Below are 12,416 nucleotides of genomic sequence, written 5' to 3' on the forward strand. Positions count from 1 at the left end.
TTTTTACCTGGGAGCTTTGGCCACTGGCCAGTCTAAAATGTGATTTATGATGGGGGTTTGGGCCAAGTCTAGAAGAAACAAACTAAAATTATCTCTAGAAGAGATGGAGACTGTCAGTCATTCAGGGAGTTTATGACCAAGCTCTCATAAAAGGTCTAGACACCAAAGACTGGTGGGGCTTTCCCACCAATACTCTGTAATGCGATACCCAGTGGTCAGAAGGAGATAATATCACCCATGACTCTATAGGAAAACAGGACTAGAGAGTCTTCATTTAACCCCTACTGGAATGTAGCTCTTCCCTTGGCTGATTTTAATCTGTATCTGTCACTGTAATAAATGATTACCATGAGTTTAACAACTTTCACTGACTTCTGAGTTCTGGCAAATTATCAAAATTTGGGTGATTTTAGAAAATCCCTAAATTTGCAAATGGTGCTGGAGGTTAGGGGTGGTCAGGTGGGCATTCACCTCTAATACACATTTTTGTTGATTCTGAGTAATTTGACAAAGAAGAAGAAAATGGGCAAAAAAGGAAGCTTCATTTCTAGAGTAATTAATAGAAGACCTCTTAAGTATTATATATATATTCATTTAATTCTGATGAGTCTAATATAGTAGATTATATTATTTCCACTTCACATACAAGGGACTTTGTTTTGGGGCGGGTACTAGGGATGCAATCCAGGGTGCTATACCACTGAGCTACATTCCTAGCCCTTTTCTTTTCATTTTGAGAGTCTTACTAAATTGCCGAGGTTAGCCTCAAATTTGTGATCCTCTTGCCTCAGCCCTTCAAGTAGTTGGGATTATAGGGAGATACCTTGGCTGCTTATACAAAGAAATTGAGGACAAAAGGTCAAGTAGGTGAAACAATATCACAGATCAAGTATAGAGTAGAACAGGATGCAAAACTTGTCTTTTTGATCCTATGGCCCATGTAGTTTTTACTATATTAAGTTGCCTCCCTAACCACAATGCTTCCTGTCTCAGTTGTTTATACAGTATTTTAAGTCTTAATTTTAACATCACTTTATGCTTAGATTACCTGTCTGTGATATATAAATAGCCTATAATCCAGGACCACATAGATCTAGGCAGGTATCCTACAATCAATCTAAAATCCGGGGATGGATCTATTTAGTTCTTTGCAGAACTAGTGCACTTTCCACATGAGGTATTCTTAATGAAGAAAAATGAAAGTCATTTCATAGTGATTCAAAGTGAGTGATATCTATAAATATCAACATGGGCTAGGAAATATATGTCGATGGTAGAGTCTCGCCTAGCACAAAAATAAAGACAGAAAAGAAGGAAAGAAGGAAAAAATAATATGTAGTAAATCAAGTTATAATTTAATGCTAAAATTAAGTATGCAATTTATTAAGTGTCTATCTCCAAATCCCTTACTTGGGAAAAAAAATTTAAATGACTGAACAGGCAAAACAATAAACTCTAAAGTATATCACAAATAAACCAAAGGAAGTACCAAAAGGAAATGCCTGCACATTCAGAAGAATTTTGTCATAACATTACTAATTCCTCATATATAACAGCTACTACTTTTCTTTATGGAAACTAAACAAACTAATACATCAAAAATTATGTGTTGAAGGGCTGGGGTTGTGGCTCAGTGGTAGAGTGCTTGCCTAGCATGTGTGAGGCACTGGGTTCAATTCTCAGCACTGCATATAAATAAATGAATAAAATAAAGGTCCATCAACAACTAAAAAATAAATATTGAAAAAAAAAGTGTCTGCTTTAAAAAAAAATTGTCAGATTTGAAAGACTAATGAAAAAATAGTCCTAACATATTACTAAGAAAAATACTTGCTGGGCACAAAGGCACATGCCTGAAATCCCAGAGAATTGGGAGGCTGAGGCAGGAGGATTACAAGTTCTAGGCCAACCTCAGCAACTCAGTGAGAAACTGTCTCAAAATAAAGTGGGCCGGACATGTAACTCAGTGGTACAGTGCCCCTGGGTTCAATCCCCAATGCTATCCAAAAAAAAAAAAAAAAAAAGAGCTGAACCTATATATATCTAATTTGCAGGCAACAGACAATAACCAATACAGGGTTGTGATAGCTGGAAGAAAGAACTGAATGAATCCAGTTCCACACTGACTTTCTCCTTGAGGGTATTTTCCAAATGATGGTATAGAGAAAAAAAGTCCAAGCACCAAATAGCAAGCAGTTTTGCTATAATGAGAAAATGATAATTAGTGTTTGGGGCTACTAAGGCAGCTGGGTGACAGTCAGGGCAAAATAGATGCCTTCATTAGTGGGCATATAGGCAGACTGTATTTTCCTAATTAGTCCACAGCAGTATTTCTAATTTCACATGATCCTCCAGAATCCTGCCACTACTTATCAAAAGATATATTTATCTGAAAGTAAATTATATTTACCTTTCCTTAACTGTGAGTGTGCCTCTTGTGAAAGCGTTGACAAGCAAAATACGGTGAAAATTACAATAGAAGACTTCCAAGGGTCATCTCAGAAAAAGTAATAAATATGGCTATAGCCTGTCCCCCTATGTAAGAATGCTCATCCCTGAAACCAGCTACTGTGTTATGAAGCAGTCCAAGGTAAAGAGAGTGGTCATATATAGGTGCTTCAGCACCAGCTAAGGTTTCAGGTAATATCCTATGAGTGGATAGTTTCCAGCCTTTGAGTCTTCCAGCTGAGGCCTGACATATAACGGAGCAGACATAAGCATGTATGAATCCCCAAATAACAGAATTCCTGGGGATAATAAATGGTTGGAGTTTTCTTCTTCTTGTTTTTATTATCTACTTGAAAGTCTGAGGCACTTAAACACTGAGTCACATCCCCAGCCTGTTGTTTGGTTGGTTCTTTTGTTTTTTCTTTTTTTTTGGACAAGGTCTTGCTAAGTTGCTGAAACTGGCTCTGAACTTGCAATCCTTCTGCCTCTCAGCCTCCTAAGCTGCTGGGATTACAAGCACGCACCAACACATGCATCACCATGCCCAGTTGAATGGTTGTTCTATGCCACTGTTTTGGGTAATTTCTTATACACTCATGGTAGTAACTAGAAAGGGCCCATTCTCCTCAGTCCTTTCTTGTCACAAAGGTTACTGTTAAACAGCTACAACAAAATATAAATAAGACTGAAAATAAGAGGGGAAATCCTCACAGATTCAAGAAATCAATCTATGTAGCATGGACAAAAATGTGTTTTATTTAATGAAATCATGTTTCTGGTGATTTGAAAATGAATTTGGAGCATTCCACAGTTGAATACAGCAAATAAATGGCTATGCCAAATACACAGTGAAAACAGAATTTGAAATTGCCCACAGCAGAGAAAAAGCAGGAAAGTCTAGTGAAGTTATGTCAATTCCTCTATTACATCAATTTCCCTCAGGAAAAGATACAGAAACAACTTTGATAGGATGGGAAAAAAAGCAACCAGAAATATTTCACTTGTGGTGCAAAAATCTCTTAGGAAAAGAAGTGACTCCAATGGCTAATGTTACAAATTTTGTTTGGTCATCTTCAAAGAAAACTGAGTGGTTCTTCTTCTCAGTGAATAGAAAGATGCTGGTGAACCAAACAGTTGCCCACAATGAGGATTTCTGAAACATAATAGTACTAAATGGACATGAGAAAACCAGGATCAGAAATCTCAAATCCCCAACTAGTTTACTGACTGCCACATACATAGGTTATAAAGTGTATTAACTGAAAAACCACTCACGTAGATTAAAATATGCACAATTTACACAAAAGTACGAAGCAACTATGTCAGTTTGATGATTTGGGTCCAAATACCCAGAGGAATAAATATATATATCCAAGAGGCAATTTCTCATAAATGTTGTTCCTCTTACATAATTTTTGATGACTTGAGATAAGGACAGAGAACATTTCTAGCACCACAGCACTTATCATTCTAATAATATAATCATCTCTACTGGAACTGTCAGTTAAGTATATATGTATGATGTATATTTAAAATACACAGACACACACAGAGCCAGGCACAGTGGCACACACCTGCCATAGCAACTTGAGAAGCTGAGGCTGGAGATTTTAAGTTCAAGACCAACCTCAGCAACTTAGTGAGAACCCATCTCAAAATAAAAAATAAAAAGGGCTGGGGTTCAATTCCCAGTACAAAAAAAAATAATAATATAAAAAATATATATACACACATGAATATATTAAAATCTCTCTCAGAAGTAATTTAGTACATTGATTACTACATTAAAAAATACTGAGGCTGGGGAGATAGCTCAGTTGGTAGAGTGCTTGCCTCGCAAGCACAAGGCCTTGGGTTCAATCTCCAGCACCGCAAAAAAAAAAAAAAAAAAAAAAAAAAAAAACCTACATACTATTGTCAATTAAAGTTGCCAACAGAAAAATTGTGCTAGATGGGAAACACAGCAAACCCTTTTATTATACTCAGAAACAAACCGTAAGTTAAAATGAAAACAAAATATTAACTAATATCAACTTACAACAAGAGTTTTTTTTAAGTTTATGACTTCAACTAGCAAAATAGTTGGGGATTTGAGACCTCTAATCCTGGTTTTCTAATTCTAATGGGTCAATAACAGAAAAAATAGAACCATTTTTTAAACCAACTGTTCGATACTTGAAGATTTCCATTAATCAGAAATTTTTATGAAGCAGAATTTCCTTCATTTCATATTATTTTTGCATGGCAACCTATACTCCAATCTATTAGTAGATGATAGAAGAGAAAGAACAAGTTTTAACATTTTAGAAAAGCATACTGAATTGTACATATTAAAAAAATCTCAAAGGTTATTAATGTGCCTTTCGTCATTCTACAGCCTCTTTTCTGATGTAAAATGGCTTGGAATTTGGATAAAAAAGATAAATTAGCAATTCTGCTGTACAGTAATACACAACAATTTAAGCTTAAGAAACCGGTAAATAAAGGTGAATATTTTCAATTACTCAGCAGAAAACAGATGTGTCATAGTGAAGACTTGGAAATAAGTAATTCCAGTTTAAATATTAACATTAAATACTATTAAATTTCAGGGTGCAATAACAGTACTATATTAATTTAGGGATGCTAAAGCACTATGGGTGAAATCTACTTACTTTCAGAGAGTTCAGGAAAAAAAACAGTAAATGTGGAAAATGTTAATATAAATTCAACATAGAAAATAAATTCTTTTATGATATTCTCAAATATCTGAGTAAGGAGTATGGGGGTACTTATTGTACTATTTTATCATTCTTTAAGTTTGAAATTTTTAAAATAAAAAGGGGGGAAATGTATCCTTGTTTGTATATCAACATGTGTACAAAAATGTTCACTGCAATAGTTCAAAGTAGAAACAATCTAAACATACATCAACAATAAATTGACAAGCAGATAAATAAATGGATAAATTTTGGCATATTCATACAAAAGGTAATTGTATAGCAGTGAAAATTAACTATTATTGTTAATACCATATGTATGAAACTCACAAGTAACAATGAGCAAATGAAACTAGCACAAACTGTACGAATAAATATTTGAATGAATATTTAAGACTACTCAGTTAAGAGAAGGACTATTGATTATTTAGCAAAAGTTTTACAGACAGTACAAGTAAGACTACAATGGAAATGTGTATGTTATGCTAGAGAAAAATTCCATTCAGGCACCTTCAACCACTCACATACCATTGATCTGCTCTACTAAAGCACTTCTGATTTGTTATCAGTATTCAGTGGGCAACATGTTTTCTGAATTTGAATAAGAACCTGCAGCAAAGATTTTCTTAACTGAATAACTTTTCAAACCATACAACTTAATGATTCTAATTTTAAAATATATTTAAATTTAGACTAATAACTACTCATGATGATGATGATGATGATGATTTGAAGAAGACGAAATAATACACTTACATTAACTTTGAAAGCTTGGACAGTGTTATCCAGAAGAAGGATGTTGCAAACCACCTCTGTATGCTGTCTGTCTCGGGCCAACTCTGATGCTCGTACATTGTAGGTTCTGCCAGCAGGCAATCGGAAACGTGAGGTCATTACTGTCCACACAAGATCTAAGTTTAAAAAAAATTAGCTAAATAAAAGGACTGTGGAAGACATAATGTTTAAAAGATAGCTTTTTTTTTTTTTTAATTAAAAGTTAGGACTAACTAATAAATTTTGAAACATCAGAATAAGAATTGGTGTAAAAAAACCATAGATATATACAAAAATACATATTTCATCATCTGAACTAAAATTCAATGCCTTAAAAAAGAGCTCTATTTTGGACCGCTACACTGAGAACTCAATACACTAAAATTTCAGGAAGCCATATTCTAATTTAAAATATATAAACAAGGGAGAGGATAATGCCTCCTCAGGAAGTTGAATGTTATTCACTGACCCAAGCATTTAAAATCACTATAGAATGATAAAAGGGAAGATTATTTAACTTAGGCCCTTCCCTTTTTTTAGAAAACCATGGGAGGTTTCCTTTGTTTTTATTTTTAACAATATCCTCCATTGTAACCATCCTCAAACTTAGTCTTTACAAAATAAAAAGTAAATGGAAAATAAGGCTAGCCAATCTTTGCTTCTGAATTCTTAGCCTAAGAAGACAGGAAAAAATAGAATGCCTGTAGAAGAACAGAAATCATAATGATGCAACATGTTAAGAAAATGAAGCTGTAGCTCCAATGTTCAGGGGATATATATATATATATATTTGAAACATAAATTTCTGTATCCAGAAAACTAACATTCATGTTAGAGAAAAACTCAGATACTCCTTGATTCAACATTTAAAAGTCATAAAACTTCCATCATAAAAACTAGGAAGAAATATGAGTATTTAGGATGTTTTAATATGGGCAAGGAATAAGTAGTAAGCAATATGAAATATGATAAAACAAAAAAGTAATAATAAAAAAGAAACATTTCAAATCAGTGGTATTCACTCAGAATTGATTTCTTATAGACTATTCAGGTCAATAGATAAAAGTTGAAAGAAACAAAGAACTGGGATATTTTATGTTCATAGCCTGAGTTTATGGTATATAACTAAATGAAGGATGTTCTTTTCCATTACAGGGAGTGTGACAATCAATTGGCATGAGCAAGAGGGTCTCCCTTCCATTTCAGCAAAATGAACTTCAGAGTAGCCACTCTAGCCTATCCATTGTATATTATGCAGCTAATGGGTCCAAAGGAATAATGAATGCTCTTTGTTTCTGAGACATAAACCAAAAAACACTACATAACTAAGTAATCAGGGTAGGATGTGCATCATCTGCCCTCCAGCTGCAGGAAGATGCCCACCAGCCTGGGTACACCCATTAATCACCTATATATGCTACCCTGGATCAGCTTCCCCTCAAGAAGGGTGTTAGACACAGGATTCTCCCTTCTTCTTGTTGAGTTAGTTTTTCAAACAAGGTCACCTTCCTTGCCTCAACATCTTGTCTCTTGGCTTAATTAGCTGATCCTGGGGGACCAGATGGACCTTAACTCCAGTAATAATTATATACGTATAAAACTAATATGAGAAAATAGTTTAAGCATGTTAAGATTCACTAATTAGGGCTGGGGTTGTAGCTCCGTGGTGGAGGAGCACTTGCCTTACATGTGAGAGGCACTGGGTTCAATTCTCAGCATCACATAAAAATAAATAAATAGAATAAAGGTATTGTGTCCACCTACAATTAAAACTATTTTTAAAAAAAGATTTACTAATTAGAAGTCAGTCACTGGCAAAGCAGAGGGGAAAAAAAACCACATGATTCAAACTATAAGCTACCTTCAAGAAACTCTCCTCAAATTTAACAATATAGGCAGGTGGAAAGTCTAAGTATGGAAAAAGACATACCATGGAAATATCGATACATACAAAGAAGAGTACCTATAATGACATCAGATAAAGTTGAATTCAGATTTAGAACAATTAGTGGGAACATGTAGGGATGGTACATAATGATCAAAGTGTCAATCCACCATGACACAGCAATCCTAACTATCAATGCATCAACAGAGTTCCAAAATTTACAAAGCAAAAACTGTAGAACTGACAAAACAGAAATCCACAATTATGGTAAGACAGCACAATGTTCCTTTCTTGATAACTGGTACAACTAAATAAAGAAAACAGCAAGGATATAGGAGAAAGCAACAATAACATCAACCAACAATATCTAACAATATCTAGTGAACATTTATAGAACACACTACCAACCACAGCAAAATATGTATTTCCAAAAATCCAATAAACAAATATTTACCAAAAGAAATCAACCATATCCTGAATGACACAACAAATCTAAACATATTTTTAAAATTAAAATTACGTAAAGTATGTTCTCTGAGAACAGAATTCAACAAGAAAACAACAGAAAGATCACAAGAAAATTTCCAAACAAATGTAACTAAACAATATGCTTTTAAGTGGCTCAGAGGACAAAGAGGGAATCTTAAGAGAAACCAAAAGGTGCACTGAATTAAATAAAAATGACAATACAACCTATCTAAATTTGCTAAAGCAGTGCTGATAGAGAAATATATAGCACTATATGCATACAACAGAAAATAGGAAGTGTATCAAACCAATACTATAATTAATTTCCCTTCTCAAAATCCATAGAAGACCCGGGCTACACAGGGGGTGGGGTGGAGTGGGGTGGGGGATACACAGAAGAGTAGAATGAAGCCACAGCAAAAAGGAAATAACAAAGAGAAATCAATGAAATTAAAGTCACACACACACACACACACACACACACACACACACACAAGAAAAATCAATGGGAAACAAAAGGTAGTTCTTTCGAACAACCAGTAAACATGATAAACTTCTAGCAAGCAAGTCTAATGAAAGAAAACACAAATTACTAAAATTGGGAATAAAACAGAGGACACCACCCAGAGCCTGCAAACATCAAGATGATAATACTACAAACAATTTATACGTAAGAGCAATAATCTGACACATAAATTGAACTAATTCCTCAAAAGGCACAAAATGCCTAGATGGTTTCACTGAAGGATTCTAACAACTACTTAACAAAAAGTTAACAACTACTTCTACACAATCTCTTCCAGACAGCCGAGGAACAGGGAACACGTCTCAACTCATTTTATGCAACCAGTATTATCCTCATGGAAAAAAAGTCAAGAACATAAAATAAGAAAACTATAAAGCAAAGCAATATCCCTCATGAATATGGACCAAAAAATCCTTAAGAAAACATAAGGAACTAGAATTCAGCAACACATAAAACAAATGCATAGTATGATGAAGTGAGTTTCATTTCACAGATGCAGCAAAACTTTCAATTTAATCCACCATATTAACAGAATAAAAAAGAAAAATCACATGATCTTTTCAAACAAAGTAGAAAAGTATTTGACAAAATCCACCACCCATTCATGATAAAAATTCTCAAAATCTAGAAATAAAGAGAACCTTCCTCAACATAATTAAGGATGTCTTTAAAAAAAAAAATCTACAGCTAACATCACATGAAGCGGCTAAAACCTAATGCCTTCTCCCTATAATCAGGAACATAGCAAGGAAGGTGTTTCCTCTCATCACTTACTCAACACAAAGTTGGAAGTCCTAACCAGTGCAATAAAATAGGGGGGGAAGTATACAGGAAGAAATAAAACTTACTATTTGCAGATGACATGAAGTCTATGCAGAAAATCCCAAGGATTGTACAAAACACTTGAACTACTGAGTTAAGCAAGGTCACAGGACACACTGACATATAAAAATCATCTTTATTTGCATATACTGGGAACAAATATATGGAGTCAAATTTAAAATGTAACCCCATTTGAACTACTAAACAAAAAAATGAAAAATTAAGCATAAATCTAACAAAACACAGAAATTATATGCAAAAAACTACAAAATGCTGAAAAATATCAAAGATCTATATAAATGAGGAGACATAACCACATTTATGAATTGAAAGACTCAATACAGAGAAGACGTCAATTGTCTCCAAATTCCCAGTAGGCTTTTTCTGTAGCTACAGAGATTATTCTAAATTTATATAAAAAAGCAAAGGAAACAGCTAGGCATGGTGGCACACACCTGTAATCTCAGTGACTCAGGAGGCTGAGGAAGGAGCATCACAAGTTTGAGGCCAGCCTCAGCAATTCAGTGAGACCCTGTCTCAAAACAAAAAATAAGAAGGGCTGGTGATGTGGCTCAGTGGTAAAGTACCCCTGGATTTAATTGCCAATATGGGGGAAAGGCAGGGTAGCAAACAAAAGAATCAGAATAGTCAAATAAAAAAAATTTTTTTTTTAAAGAAAGGAAAAAAAGGAGAACAACTCTGCTCCTACAACAAAGTAGAAATCACCACTCCCAGATTTTATGATTTAATATATAGCTACAGTAATCAAGACTGTGGTAATAGCAGAAGAGATACATGGATTAGTAAAATAAAATAAGAATTCTCACACAAGTACAGGCATTTGATTTTTAACAATGGTACAAAGCAATTCAATGAAGAGATTTTCAACAAATCATGCTGGAAAAGTTGGCTATACACAAAACAAAAAGGAGCCTCAACGTACATCATACAAAAAATTACTCACTGAATCAGATTTAAATGTAAAACCTAAAACTGTAAAACTTTCAATTAGAAAACATGAAAAAGTCTTCAGGACCTAGGTTTGGTGAAATGTTCTGAGATGTGACACCAAAAGCATGATTCATAAAAGAAAAAAAAAATCGACAAACTGGGTATTTCACCAAAACTTTAAAATTCTACAGGGCATGGTGGCACATGCCTATAATCCGAGTGGATAAGGAGGCTGAGGCAGGAGGATTACGAGTTCAAAGCCAGTCTCAGCACTTAGCTAGGTCCTAAGCAACTCAGAGAGACCCTGTCTCTAAATAAAGTATAATAAAAGGGTTGGGGATGTGGCTCAGTGGTTAAGAGTCTCTTGGTTCAATCCGTGGCACCAACCAACCAACCAACAAACAAACAAACGAAACTTTAAAATTCTGTACAAAAGACATTAAGAGCATGAAAACTATGAAACTACAAACTATGAACCATTTATCTGACTAGCATCTAGAATATATAATGAACTCTCAAAATGCAACTGTTAAAAAAAAATCCAAATAGAAAATGAGCTAAAAACAGGAAGAGATATTTCAAATAAAATATTCAGATACTAATTAGAGAAATGCAAATTAAGATCATGATGAGACATCATTTATATACCTATTTGAACAGTCAAAATAAAAATAAATAATGGCAATTTGGCAAAGATAAAAGGAAACTGGATTTCTCTGACAAAATCCTGAAACAGTCCTCCATATCTGTGGATTGTGCACAAATGAAATCAACCAATCATGGATAGAAAATATTCAGAAAAATTGTCTGTACTTTTTTTTTATTAATCCCTAAACATTACAGTATTACAACTATTTTCATAACATTTACTTTGCATTAGATATATATATTAGAGATGATCAAAGTATAAAAAGAGGATGTATAAAGTATACTATTTAATATAAGGGAGTTGGGCAAATAGTATACTATTTAATATAAGTATGCAAATAGTATACTATTTAATATAAGGGAGTTGGGCACCCTCAGGTTTTGGTGTCTTCTGGGGTCCTAGAACCAATCCCCCCTAGACACCAGAGGATGACTGCACATTTGACTCAAATATCCTAGTATACGTGAGGGGGGAATGTTAAGAATAATGAGGCATCCTCTAGCAATGAAAAGAACATAATGGGACCCAAGGTTTTTTAAAACAATCAAGAGGAACTGTGCATTCAGACTGCAGCATAAAGTATGATATTAGTTGTAAATATTTTTGGTGGACATTCCCTTTTAAATGGCCAACTTTAAAACAAAAAAAAAAAAAAAAAAAAAAAATGTCATTGCTCATACATCTTGTTTTTAAGGATTCTTTTTTCCCCCTTAGTACTAGGTACTGAGTACCCGGGGTACACTACCACTGAGCTACATTCCCAGTCCTTTTTATTTTTTGAGATAGAGTCATGCTAAGTTGCTAAGGGTTTCACTGAGTTTTTGAAACTGGCATCGAACTTGTGATCTCTTGCCTCAGCCTCCAAAGCAGCTGGGATTATAGGTGTGTTCCACCATGCCCAGCTTCCAAGGACTCATAATTAGGTTTATCATTAATTTAAAGAATGTTCTTCAACTGGTTAATCTGTTTGAAAATCTTGGATGTACTTGATAATTTGGCAATAAAATACTTCCAAACACTCAAGAAGCAGATGACACTGAAATAATCACTCATCATTTTATTACCCTTTTGTGTTTCACTTAAGGAAGTTAAAACAATGCTAAGACAGAAATTAGTAGTTTGAGTTTGGTTACTACAACCACAACAGACCAATAAAGGAACAATAAATAACCCCAGTTTTCAATTATGTGAAGC

At 34.2% G+C, this 12,416-nt stretch overlaps 1 protein-coding gene across 9 annotated transcripts in view; it reads right to left on the minus strand.

The window, feature by feature from the left end:
- Nucleotides 1–12,416, minus strand: part of Ptpn4 (protein tyrosine phosphatase non-receptor type 4) — a 214,656-nt gene that overhangs the window by 159,129 nt on the left and 43,111 nt on the right. For 6 of the 9 annotated variants that reach the window (XM_047543970.1, XM_047543966.1, XM_047543969.1 and 3 more), the window contains exon 2: nt 5,904–6,058. The exons of 1 other annotated variant lie outside the window; for it this stretch is intronic. In XM_047543970.1, coding sequence (XP_047399926.1) covers nt 5,904–6,041 — 138 coding nt within the window. In that variant the 5' untranslated portion in view covers nt 6,042–6,058. Of the gene's footprint in view, nt 1–5,903; nt 6,059–12,416 lie in introns of those variants that run through there. 2 more of the 9 variants (XM_047543965.1, XM_047543971.1) reach the window with 2 other exon arrangements.

This window comes from Sciurus carolinensis, chromosome 3 (genome assembly GCF_902686445.1).
Source record: "Sciurus carolinensis chromosome 3, mSciCar1.2, whole genome shotgun sequence".
Lineage (NCBI taxonomy): Eukaryota > Metazoa > Chordata > Mammalia > Rodentia > Sciuridae > Sciurus > Sciurus carolinensis.